Raw genomic sequence first — 23,092 nt, 5'->3', positions numbered from 1 at the left:
GCTTTATTTTAACTTAAAACTAAATGTTTTTTATTTTTGTACAACATTTTTGTTAACTTTTTTTTAGTCCAATCTCTGATCGCTAGTCTAATACATTGCACTACCTACATAATGCAATGTATTAGAGCTGCCAGTTTGACACTGTCAGGAAGCCTATCAGCCTTATAGGCTTCCATACTTGGCAGACCAGGAGGCCATTGTTAGGCCTCTGGTTGCCAAAGCAACCATCGGCACCAACACAATCATGTAGTGGGGCTGCTGATGGACTACAAACCACTTATTGACCACGGCATCTATGGGGTTAATCATGAGGATCGGAGGCTAGCTTCGACCCTGGCCGTTACCACAGAATGTCAGCTGTAATAGACTGTGACGTAATAGTACTGCAGTAAGCTGCATATGTTGGGAAGGGGTTAATTTAATTGTACATGCATCTGCCTAGGCCATCTACAACTATTAAGAGAACAATAGAGCTGTCATTCTAACCCTCCACCTGCTATTAAATTTAGCTTACTTTGCGGATAAGCTCTTTTTTTACAGCAGCAGTAAACTGACATTAGTCTGCCCTACCATTCAGGAGTTTTAACCATTTGTGATCACTGCTAGAGAAATAAAATATATTGCTTTTAATTGCATAATACTGCCGAAATAAAAAAAAAATGGCCAAAAATTCTATAAAATATACTTTTCAGAAGATATTGAGTTTAATAAAAAACAGCTCTGATGGAAGGGTGTCTAACTGCTCTTGATATTACTTACCTTAATACTATTTTTAAACAAAAAGCTTGGCGTAGAAAAACCTCTTTTTTTATCTAAAGGTTCACTGAAGATAACTATTTGTTCAAACAGGAAGACCCGTCTTTCTTTGCAGTGTGTTCCTGCGTCTTGATTAATGACAAGAAACGTATCTTGAAGCAGCAGCTTTCCTTGAGCTACAATTTTGCCCTGTTTGAATAGAAAGAGAGAAAATAATTGATAAATTACAAAAATCAATACTTTTCAGGTAGAATAGTAGTGTTCTTGATAGCTATTTATGTTATCACTGTAAGCAGATACTCATACCAATATATTATAAAACAAATTCTTTTTTCGACCGTACTTACTATGTAACTATGTAATTTGCGGAACCGCAAAACACTTGCTATTTGGTGCGGGTTTTACCTGCAACAGAAGAGCAGCGATTCTGCAGCATAAATTGCCATGTTGCGAATTTAAAAAACGCACCACGGGTACATTTTTCATCTTATTTTTTTCCGCGGCGTGTGGATGAGATTTGTTCAAATCTTTTCCACTCTGCTGCTACCGTAATATGCTGCGGATATTCCGCAATGAAATCTGTTGCAGAAAATCCACAGCGTTAACACTGCGTGTGAACAAACCATAATGATGAGGTCCTTCTAAGAAGCCTAGAGTGTAAATGCTGAAAGATGGCAATTGAAAAATTCTGAAACAAATATTAAGATTCAAGGAATACACACACAAAATGGCTATAAAAATAAAACACTAACATAATAAAGCTAAACAACAAAAAAAAAAAAGTAAGTTGGCCTCGAGATTGTTGCTAAAAAGGCCATAGGAATCAATGGCATTTGCAAGCAACTAAAGACCGAGTTATGGCGCTAAAGAAAATTGCTTAATTGTGAAAGCAGTCAATTTATATCAGTACATGAAACAAAGATTCAAATATTGTACATTTCTATCATAATATACATCAGTAGAATAATGTTTGTACCCCAATTACCTATCATTTAACCTGTTAAATATGCAGACATATTTTTGTTTTGTTTGTTGCCTTACCACATTCAGAAAGGCATTATTTTTTTTAGTTTTAAATTGAAAAGGTAACAATAGTATGTAGAAACACTATAATACAAAGCACTGTTATTTTGCTGCTAAAAATTTCTGCAAAACCCAGGCCATGCAAACATAAGCAAGTGGCATTGAAAATTAATAGGGGAAGGGGAGGTTGTGGAATACAAGACATTCAACTTGTTTATATGGGTAAATTCACACAGTGCGGTCAAATCAGTTTATTGCCGCAAAATCGAGCTAAAATGCAGTGCCTTTTTCTCAAAATTGCAGATAAACGGTGGCGTTTTTGCTGCAATAACCGCAAAGTCACGTCATAATGCCATAGTTTGATTGCACCATGTGAAAAAGACCTGTGTCTTGATTCTATTAACCTCTTTAATTAATGACGTGCACCTGGTGAACATTAGTGTGCAAACATTTTAGGCATAATGTTGGAGATTTATCATAGTATGAATGAATTTGTGAATTAGCAAAAATTGTGCCAAATTTATTAAATTGGCACAGGAACCATAATGTATTTGGCACAATTTATAAGACACTTTGCTGTTCCTTACATCATATTTTGTTAAAAAAAAATAAAAATAGTGCATGTCTAATAAATTTAGCAAGTTTTTAAGGTGGTTCAAATAAAGATGGATATTCTTTGAATGTTGGATGTGCATTTCTTCGCATTGTCCTTTTTTCTAATTTGGGTATTGCATTTTAATAACAACTGTTTTGTACAATTTGCAATTGGTTTTGGGTACACTAGGTCTGGATGTAAACAAGAAAGTATTCTTGAAGAGGATGAGAAATTGACTCACAATGTTAATTTAGAAAGTTGCATGACTTTTAATTATACGATGATTAAACTTTATTTACATAAAACAGCAAAGCCTCTTTAATGGTCTATCCATAGGCAGAACACAGGGTCCAGAGATTGACACAGCCTCTTCAACGTTTATCCAGGCACAGTAGTGCGTCTGTACATGTGGCTATATCTGGTACTGCAGCTTAGTCCCTTAAAGGCTATGTACGCCTTTAAATCAAAATGTATTTTATTTTAAATAAAACAATGTTTTAAGTGATCTAAAACAACTTTTACATTGACTTTCATTAGAGAAATGTTTTAACTTTTTAAGATACAGCTTCAAAGTTTCCTAGATATAGCTGTATCCTTGTGTCAGACCGATTCCGTCGGGTCAGCTGAACTGATGGCTCCGGTGAGACACGCAGGATCCTGCTTATAAGATCACATCCAAGTTCATCAACTTAGCTGACCTGACGGAATCGGCTTTGACGGAACTAAACCGTTTTAATGTATACAGGATACATAGAAGCTGTAAATGACTTAAAATAGGATTTATTTAAAAAAAAAAATATTCAAAAAGATGTACATAGCATAACTATAATAGGGCTCCTTGAATATCCAAGGAGTTGGATCCCCAGGAATCACACATTGAAGGCCTATGCCAGGGGTACTTAACTACTTTTGGTAAAAGTCCATTTACCTGGGTCTGCCATCAGGTAAAGGTCCGAGCTAAATGCCAACAGTAAAGATGCTGTCTTGTTAACGTTTCGCAAACACTGTAGAATTAGCCATCTGGTGTGAACTGCAGTGGGATGCTGCATGTAAACACACAGGTAGTCTGCCCGTGTCTTGATTAATAAGCAGCCCTGGGGATACCTCATGACCTCAGCGGCTGTTACATGGGGTTACTTACTATTAATGTGAGGGACATGGAGTTACTAAACTTTTAACCATATGTGTCACACATTAATAGTAAGCAACCCCATGTGCCTCACCCTGTGCCAACCCTGAATTTCCGGAGCATAAAACATTAAAATAAATGGATAAAAGCAACAATAAAAGAATAATAACATTACATCAAACCCTTGCAGCCGTCCAACATTCATCATGTCGTTACACCGTTTCAGGACAACGCACATTACTTCCACAGCTTTCTGATGGCAGAAAAAGAAAAAAAAAAAAGATTTAATTTATGTTTTCTCTGAAATATCTAGAAAAGTGACAACCACAAGAACAATGGTAAGAGGAAAGGCTTGATTGCAACACCATGTGGCTGCAAAGCATTATGGTCCAGAATATTGTCAAAATGAAAGTGTAAAAAAATACTAACAATTTAGTTTTTTCAAGATGTAAAATATAGCTACAAATGGTGATATGTCAAAATAAATTTTTTTTTTTTGAGGCAACAACTGCATGTAGTTTTGTATCGGTTTCCTCCTGGTACTTCAGTTTTCTCCCACACGCCAAAAAAACAAACATTTGGTGACATTTTGTCCATATTTACGTCATGATAGGCCACCGAGATTACGTCACATGGACACCATGTTATTATGTTCTATTTTTAAACAAGACACAGATTGTATCTTCACAGCATGCCCTTTAGCCTACTCATCAATGACATCACCCGTTTACAAGGTACCCACCTCAATGCAGGCTTCAAAGGCTATTAAAAATGTAGTATAGATCTCGAACAAATAGGATGACTATAGATGCTACAATGGGCCCAATGACTTCCTGCTTTCCAGTCAGTTACAATGCAAAAATATATACTGTATATAGATTGTCCCAGAGCTCCTTTCTCCCAACAATGATGCAAAACAGACTTCTTACTCGCCGTTCGTGCTGGTATGCTCCAAAAGGGTATATATTCAAGCGGTGGTCTCGACTGTCTTCCCCTATCTCATATCTCTCCTTTAGGCCTCATTTAGATAGCAATAAACCAAAACCAGCACTGGGTCCACCACATGGAATAGACCCCTTCACAGCGCATTTGTGCCCTATGTTCATCGTATACCTCGGGATAGCTAGCGACGTACACGATAAATGTGTTCATAGGGCTATTTTAGCCTGACAGAGACCAAAAAAAGTGTCCGTTTTTGAAGGATGGAATAGCGTAGTAGACTACACTATTCCATCCTGAAGGATTCCGCAAAAAAAACTTATTCCACGCAGTATACGTCTTTAATATGGAAGCCTATTGGTGACGGATGCCAATGTAGTGCATCCCCCACAGGTGTACGTTAAACGTATGCGTCGGGAAGCTCCCAACATCCCTGTTAAAAAATTAATAGGGATGTAAGGAGCTTCCCAATGCCGGAGTCGTCGGGCCAAGCATCGGAAGTGCTCTGCCCACGAACTTGGCTCTGTGGAAGCTCCTGATATCACTGTGGGCTTCACTCTGGCCGGGTACTACTGCATCGTAAAGCTTTTGACATCACTGTCCACATATGGACAGTGACATCAAGAGCTTCCACAGGGCCTAAATCCCTGGCCAGAGCGTTATGCTAGTGGTAAATAATAGTGTGTATTGTGGTAAAGTGTTAAAAAAACAACCGTATTTTTCGAACCATAAGACGCACCTTACTAGAAGACGCACCTGACTTTAAGACGCACCCAGGTTTTAGACAACAGAAAATAGGAAAAAAAATCATATTTTACTACTTTTACAAAGAAAAAACTATTGGTTAAAAAAAATTATTTGTTCGATTTCACCACATTCTGAGAGCCATAACTTTTATATTTTTTCATCGTTTGAGCGGTGCGAGGGCTTATTTTTTGCGGGACAAGCTGTATTTTTTTATTAGCACCATTTTTAGGTATATATGATTTTTTTTCTCACTTTTTATTTCATTATTTTTAGCGCTATGGTGACCAAGAAAACAAAGATTCTGGGGTTTTAAATTATTTTGTTTTACGCCGTTGGCCGTGTGAGTCAAATAATGCTATATTGTAATCGTTTTGGACTTTTAACGGATGCAGCGATACCAATTTTTTTTATTTTTACATTGTGCTTGGGGAGAAATGGGAAATTGGTTTTTTTTCTTTTTTAACTTTTAATATTTTTTTACACTCCTGAAAATGTATCTTACTTTTTTCTAAATGTATTAGTTCCCCTAGGGGACAATACACTGCTGTACAGGGATAAGTTACGGAAATAGCGTAACTCGCTGAGCTACGCTGTTTCCGTAACTCCCATAGTAGTGAATGGCAGTTACAGAAGCAGCGTAGCATGCTGCGTTGTTTCCGTAACTACTATACTGTTCTATGGGAGTTACGTAAACCGCGTAGCTCAGCGAGTTACTCCGTTTCCGTAACTCGACCATGTACGCTGTTTTCTTAGCTACCGAGTTACGGAAACAGCGTAGCTCAGCGAGCACTCGGCTGTTTCCGTAACTCCCGACCACGTAACCAGGAAGTAGCCGGGAGACAGCGGAGCCGGGTAAGATAGAACGGGTTTAGGGGGCCCCGTTCTAGAGATAGGTGCGGGTCCCACAGGTGGGACTCGCATCTATCTGATATTTATGACTTATCCTGTGCATATCACTAAGAACCTCCCTATTATAAGTAGATTAAGCAGTAATGCATATTTATTTATATTTAGTGGTTTAGGTGGCATTAGTATCGCCGTGTGCTGTCGCCATTCTTTTTCTGCTGTATATCCTGTGCATATGTCATAAATGTCCTTCATGGGAAGACCCCTATAAATGCCGCTGTTGCTATTGACCGCGGCATTTAACTGGTGCCGGCACATCATGGGTCGGAAAGGGGTTAAGTAAGAAGCGGTCAGGGGGACTGCCGACTATAAGACGCAGGGACTTATAGCCTGAAAAATACGGTATATAAAGAAAAGGGGGGGGGGGCGTAGTTTGTAAACCTTTGCCTTGGGTGACAGGATAGCTTTTCCGCCCCTTGATTAAAGGCACTGGGACCACTGCATCAGTCTGTTATTTTATGTGCAGCGGTAAGTGTCAAATACACTTTTTAGAGGAAGTCCTTCTAAGTAATGTTTGCCAAAATATTTGCTGGGCTAATATTGTCTTATGCGTTCATTCTCTTACCCATAATTTTATTATGAAGTGATGTTCAGATGAGTGTCATTTAAGTGTTGTACTCTGATAAATAAAAATCAACAGTAAACTGAAGAAAAATATTTTCAAAAATAAGTACCTCCAATTCTGCAACATTTACACACGCTTTTCTTGAGTACTTCAGGAAATCCTACAAGAACAAATATCAATAGCTTACATTTTGAAATATTCAATATTAAACAGTAAGGGCCCCCCCCCCCTACACAAGGCAATAGATGTGAGCACGGCCTGTTATTACTGGCACAGTGGGCGCGGACAGTCACCCGCATTTTCAGGCTGTGCTCCCATTCTAAAGTATGGGAGAATGTCCGTAAAATCCAAAAATAGGACATGTAATATTTTTTACGGATGCTTTCTATGGCCCGGACACCTTCCCGTAAATATAATACCTGAACAATATATAAAAACAAAATGTATGTGGGGTATACAGCAATGACAATAAAAAGGAGTTAAATATCTATTGTACGTTATAAAATTCTAAAATAAGGATAATCATAGTGTAACATAGGCCCATATGAGTCAAAGAGAGAGAAATGAAAGGAGAGAAAAAGAGAAGGAATAAAAGAAAAAAAGGGAGGTGAGAGGTAGAAGGGGAATTCAATGTGAATAGAATAATAGTCAGCGGACACCTGCAGCTTGGCAAATTAAATTAATTGGGCCGGGAAAAGCTAGCTCGTGTGTGTGTTTTTTTGTGGGGGGAGATGCGTGTGTGGGGGGATTTGCAGAGCGTCTGCATGTGAGTGGGGGTGTGTTCGTGTGTGTGTGGGGGATATCTGATCAGCTGCTCCGGCTGCCTCTGGGCACCGGATGTCCATTCCAGGAAGCAGATGGCTCAAACGCAGAATACTAGGGAATAGGAGCAGAGCTGCACTCCCTACACTGCATAGCAGCCATGCTTCCGGCTCCAAACTCTGCATAACATCTGGCGCCTGGAGGCAGCTGATCGGTGCGGGGTGCCTGTGGATAAGTCATCAATTGTCCATGCCCGGACAACACCTTTAAGTTTAGGGAGGAGTTTCAGAAGCCTGGAATGTTTTGGCATTACATAAAAAAAATTCTAATAATCATCCACATTCTCTTAAAGTGTCACTTTAACTTTCTGACACAATGGCATACATTTCTTACCTTTAACAGTAGTTGATATTTCATTATTCTTTGTACAGGTTTCATTAGTAAATCTGTTAATTGAAGTCGGTGGCCCAAGCGCTGCTTCAAGTCCTGAAAGGTATTAAAATAAATTGTAAAAAATTAATGCACTAACAAAATGTAAATATGGTCCTAAATCAAACAGTAACCTAGATGTCTATTTTAGGTTGGGTTCTGAGAAGGAGGGGGGCGGGGGCTATAGAGTAAAATTAACTACATGGCTTTAAAGGCTATGTACACTTTTGAAAGGTATTTTTTATAAATACAAAGGTCAGTGTTTTTGGTGAAACTTTATAATTCGTTTTTTATTTAAAATGTTTTACTATTTGAGATACAACTGCTTTGTATCCTGTATACAGAGCAGTTATATCGTTCACCAAGACCTAAATCCGTCAGTCCCACTGACACGCAGGATCCACCTGTAATCTTTGACATCTAAGTTATGAACTTAGATGTGATGGATAACAGGTGGCACCCGCTTTCACTGAACCCGTGGACCTGACGGAAACAGGATTTAGCGAATGATACAGCTGCTCTGTATATACAGTAGTGGAGCCCCCACCAATAAGATATTATGGAACATGAGGATATGATGCCGCAAACGTTATTCATAGAAATAAAGACTTTACAACCCCTTAACCCCTTAAGGACGCAGCCTAGTTTTGGCCTTAAGGCTCAGAGCCCATTTTTCAAATCTGACATATTTCACTTTATGTGGTAATAACGTCGGAATGCTTAAACCTACCCAAGCGATTCTGAGATTGTTTTCTCGTGACACATTGGGCTTCATGTTCGTGGTAAAATTTGGTCGATATATTCAGTGTTTATTGGTGAAAAATTGCAAAATGTAGAGAAAATGTTGAAAAAAATAGCATTTTTCAGAATTTAAATGCATCTGCTTGTAAAACAGACTGTTATACCACCCAAAATAGAAACTAGTTCACATTTCCCATATGTCTACTTTAGATTGGCATCGTTTTTTGAACATTCTTTTATTTTTCTTGGACGTTACAAGGCTTAGAACATAAACAGCAATTTCTCATATTTTTAAGAACATTTCAAAAGCCTTTTTTTTAAGGTACCTCTTGAGTTCTGAAGTGGCTTTGAGGGGCCTATGTATTAGAAACCCTGATAAAACACCCCATTTTAAAAACTAGACCCCTCAAAGTATTCAAAACAGCATTTAGAAAGTTTTTTAACCCTTCAGGCATTTCACAGGAATTAAAGCAAAGTGGAGGTGAAATTTGCAAATTTCATTTTTCTTGCTGAATTTCAATTTTATTCATTTGGTTTTACCAGAGAAGCACTACTAAATATGTATTGTCCAGATTCTGCAGTTTTTAGAAATGTCCCACATGTGTCTCTAGTGCGCTCGTGGACTAAAATACAGGCCCCAGAAGCAAAGAAGCACCTAGTGCATTTTGAGGCCTCTTTATTTATTAGAATATATTTTAGGCAGCATGCCAGGTTTGAAGAGGTGTTGAGGTGCCAAAACAGTAGGAATCCCCCAATAGTGACCCCATTTTGGAAACTACACCCCTCAAGGAATTCATTTATGGTTGTTGTTACCATTTTGACCACACAGTTTTTTCACAGCACATATTTGAATTGGGCTGTGAAATGAAAAAAATGAAATTTTTTCCAATAAAATGTCATTTGTGATCAAAATTTCTTATTTTCACAGGGAACAAAATACCCCATTTTGTTGCCCAATTTGTCCTTAGTGTGGCAATACCCCATTTGTGGTGATAAACTGCCGTTTGGGCTCATGGGAGGGCTCAGAAGGAAAGGAGCGCTATGTGTTTGTTGGAGTCCAGATTTTGCTGGATTGGTTTTCGGGTGCCATGTCGCATTTGCAGAGCCTCAGAGGTATCAAAGCAATGGAAACCCACCAGAAGTGTCCCCATTTTGGAAACTACACCCCTCAAGGAATTCATTTATGGTTGTGGTTAGCATTTTGACAGCACAGTTTTTTCACAATACCTATTTCAATTGGGCTGTGACATTAAAAAAAATGTAATTTTTTCCAATAAGATGTAATTTTTTATAAAAAATTCTTATTTTCACAGGGAACAAAATACTCCATTTTGTTGCCCAATTTGTCCTTAGTTTGGCAATACCCCATTTGTGGTGATAAACTGCCGTTTGGGCTCATGGGAGGCCTCAGAAGAAAAGAAGCGCTGTGTGTTCTTTGGAGTGCAGATTTTGCTGGTTTGGTTTTCGGGTGCCATGTCACATTTGCAGAGCCCCAGAGGTATCAAAGCAATGGAAACCCACCAGAAGTGACCCCATTTTGGAAACTACATTCCTCAAGGAATTCATTTATGGATAATGTGACCATTTAGACGCAATAGTTTCTTCACAGAACTTATTTGAATTGGGCTGGGAATGAAAAAAATATATATTTTTTCCAATAATATGTCATTTTAGCTCAAAAATTCTTATTTTCACAAGAAATAAAATACTCCATTTTGTTGCCCAATTTGTCCTGAGTGCGGCAATACCCCATTTGTGGTGATAAACTGCCGTTTGGGCTCATGGGAGGCCTCAGAAGGAAAGAAGCGCTGTGTGTTCTTTGGAGTGCAGATTTTGCTGGATTGGTTTTCGGGTGCCATGTCACATTTGCAGAGCCCCAGAGGTATCAAAGCAATAGAAACCCACCAGAAGTGACCCCATTTTGGAAACTACACCCCTCAAGGAATTCATTTATGGGTGTTGTGACCATTTTGACCCCATAGTTTCTTCACAGAACTTATTTGAATTGGGCTGGGAATAAAAACAAAATTATTTTTGCAAATAATATGTCGTTTTGGCTGAAAATGTCTTATTTTCACAAGAAACAAAATACCCCATTCTGTTGCGCAATTTGTTCTGAGTGCAGCAATACCCCATTTGTGGTGATAAACTGCCGTTTGGGCCCATGGGAGGGCTCAGAAGGAAAGGACCACCATTTGGCCTACTGGGGATTTTCTAGTGCGAAGTCATGTATGCAGAAGCCCCTGAGGTACCAGTACAGTTGAAACCCGCAAGAAGTGACCCCGTTTTAAAAACGACACCCTTAAGGCATTCATCTGGAGGTGTAGTGAGCATTTTGACCGGAGACCTACACCCCATAAACTGTAATGTGGGTTCTCCTGGGTACGGCAATACCCTACATGTGGCTGTTATCAGCTGCCTGGGCACACAGCAGGGCTCAGAGAGGAAAGACGAGGGGGGATAAGCTGTGTGGGGGGCGTCAGGGTAAGTAAAATTGGGGTAAATTATAAACCAAGGGATGTATGATAAATTTTAAAACACTCTTTCATACAGAGCTCTGGTTATTCGGGACACGTGTCACATTGATATATTGTGTCATCCCTTATCGGCCTCTTATACCAGACTTTGCACCTCTTCTGACTTTTTCCCTTCTTGCCAGTTTGGGGAACTTCTCCTGGAAAGTGTTGCCGCCCTGGTACGATGCGTGTGGCCCCGCTTTCCGAAGTACCGGGTGCCCCCCCTTCTTGGTCCCTAAAGATTAGGTTCTTGATAATCACCTCTTGAAATTCCAGGAAAGTTACCGTCTGGCCTGCACATCGACGTAGCACGTACGCATTGTACAATGTCATCTGTATGAGGTGCCCGGCCAGCTTCTTATACCACACCGCATGGCGCTGTATGGCTTCAGGATTTGATCTGACAAGTCCACCTCTCCCATGTACCTATTGTAGTCCAGGAAGCAGTCTGGTTTGGGGGTGGCCTTTCCTTCATATATCCTAAATTTGTAGGTATACCCTGATGCACTCTCGCAGCTTATATATCTTCACGCCATACCTTGCCCTCTTACCCGGCAGGTACTCGCGGAATTGAACCCTCCCTTTAAAATGTACCAGGGACTCATCAATAGAAATACACGTCTCGGGGGTGAATGCTTGGGAAAACCGGGCACTGAAACGGTCTAATAGGGGTCTCCGTTTATACAAACGGTCAAAACTGGGGTCACCTCGGGGTGGGCATGGCTCATTATCAGTATAATGTAAGAAGCAAAGTATTGCCTCATTTATTTATTGTTTTTAGGTTCCAGTTCAGTTCTGAAGTTGCTTTGAGGGGCCTATATATTAGAAACCCCTATCAAACACCCCATTTTAGAAACTAGACCCCTCAAAGTATTCACAACAGCATTTAGAAAGTTTATGAACCCTTTAGGTGTTTAGAAATTTAGAGCAAAGTAGGTGTGAAATTTACATTTTTTTTTTGTCAGAAAATCCTCTTTATACCATTTTTTTTACAACACAAAAGGATTTATCAGAGAAACGCAACTTAATACGTATTGCCCAGATTTTGCAGTTTTGAGAAATATCCCACATGTGGCCCTAGTGCGGTAATGGACTGAAGCACCGGCCTCCGAAGCAAAGGAGCACCTAGTGGATTATGAGACCTCTTTTTTATTAGGCACCATGTCCGGTTTGAAGAGGTCTTGTGGTGCCAAAACATTGGAAACCCCCCAAAAGTGACCCCATTTTGGACACTAAACCCCTTGAGGAATTCATTGTAGTTTTCTTGGGGTGCATGCAGCTTTTTGATCAGTTTTTATTCTATTTTTAGGTGGCGTGGTGACTAAAAAACAGCAATCCTACTATTGTTTTTTTATTCTATTTTTTTTTACAGCGTTCACCGTGCGCTATAAATGACATTCACTTTATTGAATACGATTACGGCGATACCAGATGTTTATAGTTTTTTTTATGTCTTATGGCGTTTGCACAATAAAATACGTTTTGTAATAAATCACTCACTTTTGGTGTTACCTTATTCTAAGTGCCATAACGTTTTTATTTTTCCATCAATAAAGCCGTGCGAGGACTTATTTTTTGCGTAACGAACTGTAGTTTCCATCAATACCATTTTTAGGTACATGCGACTTTTTGATCTCTTTTTATTCAATTTTTTTGCGGGGTGAAGTGACCAAACAATTGTGATTCTGGGACGGTTTATTATTATTTTCTTTTACGGCGTTCACCGCGCGGGATAAATAACGAAATAATTTTGTAGTTCAGATTTTTATTAATAATAAATGACTGATAATGGAAAAAGGGGGATTTTTACTTTTAATACTTTTAAATCTTTTATTTTCTTATTTTTACACATTTTTTTTACTTTATTACTTTGTCCCACTAGGGGACTTGAGGACAGGAGGCCCTGATCGCTATTCTAATACACTGCACTACATGCGTAGTGCAGTGTATTAGAACTGTCAGCTACTCACTGACAGCAAGCATAGTGGGTCCTGATGTTGTCAGGACCCACTAGGCTTCCGTCTATGGCATAGCCGGACGCCATTGTTTGGTGTCCGGTTGCCAGTGTCACCATCGCCGGCCGCTATCGTGTAGCAGGCCGGCGATGGCAGCTCAACCCCTAAAAAGCAGCGATCTCTATAGAACGCGGCTTTTAAGGGGTTAATCAGCGGGGACACAGCGATCGGTCCCCGCTGTAGGAGCTGTGACAGCTGCTGTACGAGACAGCAGCTGTCACAGTTCCTATATGTGTCGGGAGGACGGCCGAAACGGCAATTACTCCCGAGACGTACTATTCCGTCATGGAGCGCGAACAGGGCGCTTTCCATGACGTAATAGTACGTCACTGAGCGTTAAGGGGTTAAGGACACAGCCTGTTTTGACCTTAACGACACAGCCAACTTGTTCAAATCTGACATGTGTCAGTTATTGTGGTAATAACTTTGGAATGATTTTATGTATCCAAGCGACTCTGAGATTATTTTCTCGTAACACATTGTACTTTATGTTAGTAGTAAAATTTGGTCGATATAACCAGTGCTTATTTGTGAAAAACACCAAAATTTGCATTTTTCTAGATTTAAATGTATTTGCTTGTAAGATAGATAGTAATACTACACAAAATAGTTAACATTTACCATATGTCTACTTTATGTTGGCATCGTTTTTCAAAAGTCCTTTTATTTTTCTAGGACGTTACAAGGCTTAGAACTTTAGCAGAAATTTCTCAGATTTTCAAGAACATTTCAAAAGGCTATTTTTACAGGGACCAGTTCAGTTGTGAAGTGGCTTTGAGGGCCTTATATATTAGAAACCCCTAAAAAGTCACCGGATTTTAAAAACTTCACCCCTCAAAGTATTCAAAACAGCATTTAGAAAGATTCTTAACCCTTTAGACGTTTCACAGGAATTAAAGCAAAGTAGAGGTGAAATTTACAAATGTCATTTTTTTTTTGTTGCAGAAATTCATATTTAATCCATCAGCTGGGCATGAATGAAGAGAAGAGTATGACGCTGATTGGTCAGCTCATACTCTTTTCTTTACTACGCCCACTTGGTGAAAAGTAAAAAAAAAAAAAGCCCATTTGGGCATTTAGAACAAATTAGCATGAAACTAAAAATGATCATAACTTGGTCAAAAATAAAAGTTTTTCAAAAAACAAACTGTTGTTATCTACATTAAAGCGCCTATTAGATTAGGTAGGAGATGGGGCAGTTATAAACTGGTGACAGAGCCTCTTTAAAGCAAAGTAGAGGTGAAATTTACCATTTTTATTTTTTTTGCCAAAATTCATTTGTAATACGTGTTTCTGTAATACAGAAGGTTTTACCAGAGAACGGCAAACCAATATTTATTGCCCAGATTCTGCAATTTGTAGAAATATCCTACATGTGGCCCTAGTGTCCTAATGGACTAAAGCACAGGCCTCAGCAGCAAAGGAGCACCTAGGGGATTTTGGGGCCTCCTTTTTTTAGAAAATATTTTAGGCACCTTGTCAGGTTTGAAGAGGTCTTGTGGTGCCAAAGCAGTGAAAACCCCCAAAAGTGACCCCATTTTGGAAACTACACCACTGAAGAACTTTATCTAGGGATATAGTTAGCATTTTTACCCAACAGGTTATTTGCAAAACTGGAATTAGTCGCTGTAAAAATGAAAATCTTTTTTTTCTGAAAAAGCGTAGAATTTTTTTATTTTTACAAGCAATAAAGGACTTGTACATTTGTAAAGCAATTTCTCCCCATTATGGAAATACCCCGTATGTGGTAATAAACTGCTGTATGGACCCACGGCAGGGTTCAGAAGGGAAGGAGCGCTACTCGGGGTGCTTGGTTGTGGTCTGTCTTGTTGAGAGATAAATATGCAAAATATGGGTTGGTATTTGATTTAATTTGGATGCTTGATCTTTTTTACTGTTTCATCTGTACCCCTTATCCAGTGATTATGTATTCATGTACTGGTAATTTTTGAGGTGTAATTATGTACAGTGTCTTTGAAAATCTATATACTATACTGCCCTATCGCATGTATATGTAATGTGATGCATTGTGATCCCTCATACCACTACTACATTTTTATTGTATGTTGTTTTATACTTTGTGTGATGGCACGATATATCTGTTATAATATATTCTAATAAAGATATTTTTTGACATATTGGATAGTGCTATATTTGTACTATTGGTGATTTATATTCTGGATTTATTGTGTCTATATATGTATATATATACACCTTATAGGTATTCTACTTCTAGTGTTGATATATATGGATGTTTATTTTTTAAACAGGTTTTCTCTTTGGCTTGGAACTTATAGGTATTGATAACCACCTAGATGCAGCCTAGCTCCGATCCTGGCCGTTACAGTGGGGTGTCGGCTGTAATATACAGCCGACACCCGGTGATGATGTCGGTGGCTCAGCTTCTGAGCCAGCTCCATCACATACACATTCTCAAGGAGCTGTGATTGGTCAGTCTGCTGTGACTGACCAATCACATCGATTGCCGGCAGGGGACCGCTGTGATTGTCCCCTGCTGTTTTACTGTACCGATCAACTGTCATAAACAGTTGATTGCACAGTTCTGTCACCTGGTCCTTTGACAGTGTGGCAGTTGTTAGCCAGGACGCACCGGTACGTCTTGGTGCCTTAAAGCACTGCAATACAGGACATACCGATGCGTCCTGGTGCGTTAAGGGGTTACTAGAAAGGACATGAAAATAAATACAAAAAAAGGGTTACTATATTAACTGCCGATTTGAAACACTTTGTTTGAAAACTAGCAGACTCATAAAAGCAAAAAAAATCTTAAACTGAAAAAACAGCACTGTAAAATCCGAACACACTGAGCACTTAAAATCATCGACTTACCTCAAAATAATTGTCAATGTATTCTGAAACAATATGCTCAGAATTTGGTTTATTTTGGCAGTAAACTATGTACATATGTAATCTTCTTTCCTGTAAAAGATACAAATCTAGGATTAATGAATTTAAACTATTGTAACTCTGAAATTTTTACAATGAATTGACAAACCATGGGTTGCAGTATAAACATTTATTTCTCGATTTAACATTAAAGGCTATGTACACCTTTGAAAACGTTATAAAAACGACTATCAGTGTGTTTGGTGCAACTTTCTAATCACTTTTTATTAAAAATTATTTTAACTGACAGATACAGGTTTCAGCGCTTGATACAGCTGCTCTGTTTACAGGATACAAAGCAGCTGTATCTCAAAAAGTAAAAATAATTTTTAATAAAAAGTAATTCGAATAGCACCAAACAGACGGATACACATTTTTATTAAAAAAAAACAAAAAAACCTAGCCTCGAGAGTTCTACAGTACGATATTCATTCATTAGTTGCAGACAGCCTGCTTGAACTGTTTTGAAAAATACAAATTCATAAGCGGCTCAGATAAGTCACTATTTTTCTTAACCACCTATCCCGACCACCCCACGTGAATCAACAGGCTTAATGCCAAATACCATTAGCCTATTAATTTACATGCTCCCTTAGGCCTCATGCACACAAACATATTTTTTCCTGTCCGTAAATACTGGCATAAATACGGGTCCTTGGTCACACGTATTCGACCCGCATTCCACCAGTATATACGGACCCGTGCCCGTAAATACGTGTCCGGTGTCACCAGTATTCCACCCGTATCTTCGGACCCGTTTTCTCTGCACTAATTGGCAGCCCCTTCTCTCTATCAGGATAGAGAGAAGGGTCAGCCCTTTCAGGCAGATTTTCTGCAGTGTTTTAAAGTAAAAAAAAAAAGCTCATACATACCCCTGCCGTTGTCTTGGTGACGCATCCCTCTTTTGACATCCAGTCCGACCTCCCTGGATGACGCGGAAGTCCATGTGACCGCTGCAGCCTGTGATTGGCTGCAGTGGTCACATGGGATGAAACGTCATCCCGGGAGGCCGGACTGGAGGAAGAAGCCAGTAAGTTAACTTTTAATACTATTAACTCCAGCGGTAGTCACTGTCCTGGGTGCTGAAAGAGTTACTGCCGATCAGTTAACTCTTTCAGCACCCGGTACAGTGACTATCCCCTGACGTCGCCTAGCAACGCTCCCGTAATTACGGGTGCACACAAGTAGCCACCCGTAATTACGGGAGCTCCATAGACTTCTATGGGCCTGCCAGTGCCATTATTACGGCCTGAAATAGGACATGTTCTATATTTTTCAACGGCACGGGCACCTTCCCGTAAGCAGACGAGGAGGTACCCGTGGCCAATAGAAGTCTATTAGCCCGTAATTACGGGCGTTTTTACGTTCGTGTGCATGAGGCCTTAGATGGCAATGTCAATAGCCCAATCCTGTACTGTGAATTGAAATAATCAGTTTCCTAAAAACAAGCAACATAGCACTTATATTGAGCATTGTGACTAAGGAATTCTAGGACATCATTAATGATTACACAGGGTGCTCAGAGGCATGCAGAAAAGACACAATCTATGTCTTGCATCCATGTCCCTATATACAAAAAACAAAAAAGAAATAAACAAATAAGCAAACTGTTAAAAAAATAAGACAATGAAAATGATCGAGAATCCCTCCTCACAAAGCACATACCTCTCATGCGTCAGTATTAAACACCAGCAAGACACCAAAGCATTTTGCATGGGCGGTAGTGTGGCATTAACTTCTACATATTAGGCAGAATGTAAGTGACCCCAAACATACAATAACTATCCCCAGCCACCAGTTTTTGGCTCTTATACCCCGTTACTATTTGCTCTTGCACCTTTACTAAAAAATGTATGATCACCCTTGTACAGATGCGGCGTCTAAATCTAAGGGAGTTATATATCAAACTAAAATAGGGTTTTTGTTCTTGGCACCAGAGGAATGTCATATGTTTAACATACACATATTTGGCATCGCTATGCCAGGAAGAATTAGAAGATACATTTTTGGCGTAAATTGTATTGATTGAACAAACTGCCTTAGAATAGAAAGTGAAAAAAATTTGAATTTTTTTTATTCTTTTTCCAGTCTCTGACTATTTTCCAGTAAATAACACCTACAACTTAAATTTTAAATAATAAGAAAGCATTATAAGTCTCGCAAAAAAAAAAAGTAACAAACAAATGGGGGTAGATAAAGATAGAATTATTTAAAAAAAAAAATCATCCTTAGTATACAGCATTCCAAAGAGGTGAAATTTTGCTCTAGGCATCAAGACCCAAAACACCCCCGGTCATTATAAAGTGTTAATAATCCCCAACTCCCAAAAGCCTGATGAGCATTACATGGGTGTTTACATAATCACATAATATTACGGCACAAACCGTATAACAAACTATTTAGAAAGCGAATTCAATACTGCAGTTTGGTGCATTCACTTTTAGTGATTAAATAAAATAGTTTGATTTGAAACAGTAATCACAGTGATTGAAATTATTTTACTGTATATGAAAGCATTAAATGACATTCTTACTATAGTCATTTTCTACACATGCATTCTGGATACATTTTTGGGTTTTTGCTTTTCTATACGGCACAGTAATATAACAATTGCAGAAGACAAGCTCCCACAAAAATGGTTAAGGACCTCACTGGTCTGAAACGCGTAAGCGTGGTCCCGGGATTTTTTGTTTTAACTTCTTTGTTTTAAATATGACCAAATAAACCATACAACTTTTATTTTGAGTGCTGGATATACCTTCACTATATACCACTATTACAGGGAAACAGCAACACTGATTCTGTACACTTACGTGCTTCACAATTAAAGGTGCTAGCCTTTCTGGCTCTCCCAAACATTTCTCGAGTTCTCCCATAAAGAACCTGCAGGCAAGCAAAATGTATTATTGATGCATATGATAAGCCCTGCCCAACATCATTATGAAATACACAACTTAGGCCCTCTTCCCACTAAGTTTTTTTTATGCGGAAACTGTGTCGGGATCAGCGCCAAAAAAGCCTTAAATCTCCCTTTATTGATTTCGATGGAAAGGTAGAGGCGTTTTTTTTTCCCGGGCGGTTTTTTTCCACTCGCAGAAAAAAAAAGCGTCATGCCTTATCTTGAAGCAATTACCTCTAAACTTCTATAGAAATCAATAACAGGTGGAAAAAAAAAATGCGCCATTCGTTTGGAACATTTTTTGCAGTTACTACATTATAAAAAAAACACCTAAAGAAAAAACGTCAAAAATGTGTCAAACAACTAATTTTTTTTTCCCGCTGTGTACAGTGGCTAACTCAAAATCAACAATATTGATTAAAAGGGTTGTCCCAAGATTAAATATTATCTGGCAATCCCCACCGTTCACGAGTGTCCCGTTCCTCTGAATGAATGGAGCAGCAGGTCACGCATACGCACATCCGCTCCATTCACTGTCTATAGGACTGCCGTAGATAGAGTACAGCGCTCGGCTATCTCCGGCAGTGCTATAGAGAATTAATGGAGCAGCAGAATACATGCGCGACCTGCCGCTCCATTTATTTGGAGGAACAAGAACCCTGTTCTTGTGACCATTGGGGTCCCAGTGGCCAGAACCCCACCGATCACAATGTTATCACCTATCCTGTGGTTAGGGGGTAACATTTTATCTTGGTACAACCACTTTATAATTCTTAATCCATATTAAAAATAAAACCGCGATCATAAGTGAAGTGATTTTGTTCTATAGTAGTTTACTTAAAAATAAACATATACACTTACTTTCTGATTATAAACAAACATTGTAATACAATATTAAAGTACAAGTCATTTGAAAACTATTAACTGTTCCTTCCTCAAGTACAAACACAATGCTAGTGATCCATACTCTTAACTAGAAATCTAAAAGGGGGTGGCTCAAAATTCACAATAAACCAGCATAAAACACATGAATAACATATATCGTACACTGAACTTAAAATAGGGTTAGGTTTGCAAGAAACAAAATTTAAAAAAAATGATGCATTTAGATGAAATACTGCAGACCACATGCATAATGCATATAAATGAAAATAACGTGTTTTTTCATCTGTTTATTATTTTAAAGTTTTTCATATAGATATACTCCACATTAAAAAAAATGTGTAAGGCCTCGTTCACATCTGCGTCAGGGGAGGCTCCGTTCATGGGTTCCGTTGGAGCGGTCTGTCAGGGGAACCCATGAACGGAACCCTGACTGAAACAAACAGAAACCATAGGATTCCGTTTGCATCACTATTGATTTCAATGGTGACGGATCCGGTGCAAATGGTTTCAATTTGTCACCGTTGTGCAAGGTTTTTGACGGAATCAATACCGTAGTCAGCTGCGCTATTCATTCTGTCAAAACGACTGAACCCTTGTCTTCCGATTGTGTACTTAAAGATCACTATATCTGTAGTATTCATTATAATGTGCTTATTTTGAGTTGCAATCTTTATGGTTTTTTTTATAGCCCACAGTTGTGTTCCCAATTTTACTAGTTGGTATTTAAAAGTATCAAAAGTGACTGGTATAAAGAAAGTTCCAAGAATTCAATTCCATTGGGCATGCTCTGCACAGACATTGAGTCAGTAAAACGTGCTGAGAGATTTAGACTCTGAAGCCTGCAGCTCTGGACTTTAATAAAGAATATCATTTAGGATCAGAATAACATAGATAATTCATTTGAAAAGTTTTTATGTAGATAAATTCTATTTGAACACTACCAAATTCTGGTCACGGTGAACATTAACTAGGTCAGCATTCAGATTGAGGCATTATAAAGATTAGCATTGCCAGCAGAAGGTAACATATATATATATATATATATATATATATATATATATATATATATATATATATATGTACCTATAAGAAAGCCTAGCATGAGACAACCCATGATAGGCTTAGCTACTGTATACCGGCTCAGCAGTACTCTATCCTTGGATATTGTTCTGCACTAACCCTGACACCAAATAATCTGCTGAATCATAAAAATGAATTTATTACAGTTACAAAATAATACCATTATACAAGGACCAAATAATACCCCCACGTTATGATCACATATTACCCACTACAGTGATTAACGCCTTAACGACCACCCACCATCTTTTGGCGTCGCTGTAGAAGAGGCTGTTGAGCGGTCCTGCGTAACTTACAGCTCCTGAACTCAGAACAGCCAGCTGAGATCGGAAAACATTCGGACCCCAGCTGTTTAACCCTTGGATTGCCACGGTCCGTGACCGCGGCATGATCAAAGGGAACTCCCTTCTTTGATCGTGTCACCGGAAACCTGGTGACGTGATCAAAGAGCAGGGAATCCCTCTGCAGTCAGCCCTGGGGACCTACAAAGGACCCCAGGGCTGTCTGTTCAGTTTGCCTGCTGTTAGAGCAGCACATAGTGTGCCCTAACAGCGGCCTGTGTCAAAGTGAGATAGTATAATGTATTAGCATACAGGAGTATGCTAATGTATTATAAGGAAAAATAAAATTATAAATAAAGTTATCCCTTAATGGGATTAAAAAAAAATCTACACATATTTGGTATCTCGACGACCATAATAACCTGAAGAATTAATTTGACAGGTTATTTAGCGTGAAACCTGAACGGGATGAAAAAAAAACTGATGCCGAGAATCGCTTTTTCCTGTATTCACGCCGTAAAACGATATATGACCATATATTACCCTCACATACTCACTTAGGCCTCTGTCACAAAAGCGTGTCTGATTTGCGCCCGCTTAAAAACGGACCATTTTACATCCATCTGAAAGTTTGTGTTGCATCTGTGTGTCTGTTTTCTATGTCCATATGTAATCAGTTTTTTTTTGTCCGCAAAACATGGAAGTAGGTCTAGTTTTGTCAGCTTTGTTAAAATTTTGAGTCAACCCGCTGAAAACACCAACAGGAAGGTCACATGATCGCTCAGACTCCATTTTATATTGCTTTTACAGAATAAAAAGCTTTTTTTTTTTTTGCATCGCTTAGCAATGGATTCGTGAAAAATGGACAGCACAGGAATGTTGTCGGTTTTGTCATGCACCCATAGTCTTCAATGGGCAAGCCAAGTCCGCAGAAACTTACCAGAGTAGGACATGTGAGTTACTCGCAACAGACACACGGTCCATGGAAAACAACAGATGTGTGTATAGCCCCATTAACTTCTAAGGGTCAGTGTGCGGTGTGTTAAATTGGACAGCATATGGACAAAAAACACGTTTGTATGAACAAGGCCTTAATACCACCACCCTGTTCTGAATAAAAAACTATACAATGACCAATATTACAGCCACACTGTAACGGATTACTAAACTGTAACTGTATAAATCCACTATACAGTGACCATATTAAGATCAAATACCAGTTCCACACAAGCACTCAGCAGAGTATCAACATACTGCAGCCTGTACAAGTGAATATAGTACAGGTACAGTCAGAATAAACAATTAAAGGATTAGTATTAAAGGATTGGGCATGATAAAATCCAAGGTGTCGGGTGGCAACTGGGACCTGTGAGCCCATATAAACAAGTGTTACGATGGGCTCACAGGTCCCAGTTGCCACCCGACACCTTGGATTTTATCATGCCCAATCCTTTAATACTCTGGGAGATAAGCATTCCCTACGTCAGTGAACATGCATACTCAGACCATCCGAGCATGCAGGTTTATGGGGAAGTTGGGTAAGCTGTATTGGTAATTTTAGCCACTCCGTTAAAAGATGAAGATTTAACTAAGAAACACAGGAAATCTCATACATACAAATTAGTGCAGTTAAAATAGATTAGTGTTGGTAATGAAAATTCTGTTCTTTTCTACTTATTAGACCTATTGTTACTTCAGTATTCAGTGTCAAAAAAATTTAATATAATGTGCTTTAAAACCATGTATTTTAATTTTAATGTTGCAAGGCATAAAAGCATTGCCAAGTGACAGGCTATCTGTAAGCTGTGGCAGATGTTCTGTTTACACTACGATCTTACTTTCAGGCTGGGTTCACATCTGCCTTCCTTTTTTCCATTTTTCTGCTCCATCATAGGAAAAAAGGATGGGAAAAAAGTA

At 38.9% G+C, this 23,092-nt stretch overlaps 1 protein-coding gene across 3 annotated transcripts in view; it reads right to left on the bottom strand.

The window, feature by feature from the left end:
• Nucleotides 1-23,092, bottom strand: part of TRIO (trio Rho guanine nucleotide exchange factor) — a 539,453-nt gene that overhangs the window by 39,164 nt on the left and 477,197 nt on the right. For all 3 annotated transcript variants that reach the window (XM_075826894.1, XM_075826893.1, XM_075826892.1), the window contains 6 exons: nucleotides 18,844-18,913; nucleotides 15,974-16,063; nucleotides 7,816-7,908; nucleotides 6,770-6,820; nucleotides 3,679-3,756; nucleotides 760-945 (listed from right to left, as the gene is read on the bottom strand). In XM_075826894.1, coding sequence (XP_075683009.1) covers nucleotides 760-945; nucleotides 3,679-3,756; nucleotides 6,770-6,820; nucleotides 7,816-7,908; nucleotides 15,974-16,063; nucleotides 18,844-18,913 — 568 coding nt within the window. The remainder of the gene's footprint in view (nucleotides 1-759; nucleotides 946-3,678; nucleotides 3,757-6,769; nucleotides 6,821-7,815; nucleotides 7,909-15,973; nucleotides 16,064-18,843; nucleotides 18,914-23,092) is intronic.

This window comes from Rhinoderma darwinii, chromosome 5 (genome assembly GCF_050947455.1).
Source record: "Rhinoderma darwinii isolate aRhiDar2 chromosome 5, aRhiDar2.hap1, whole genome shotgun sequence".
Taxonomy (NCBI): Eukaryota; Metazoa; Chordata; class Amphibia; order Anura; family Rhinodermatidae; genus Rhinoderma; species Rhinoderma darwinii.
The sequence above is the reverse complement of the archived record's forward strand: the minus strand, read 5'-3'. Positions and strand labels throughout refer to the sequence as shown.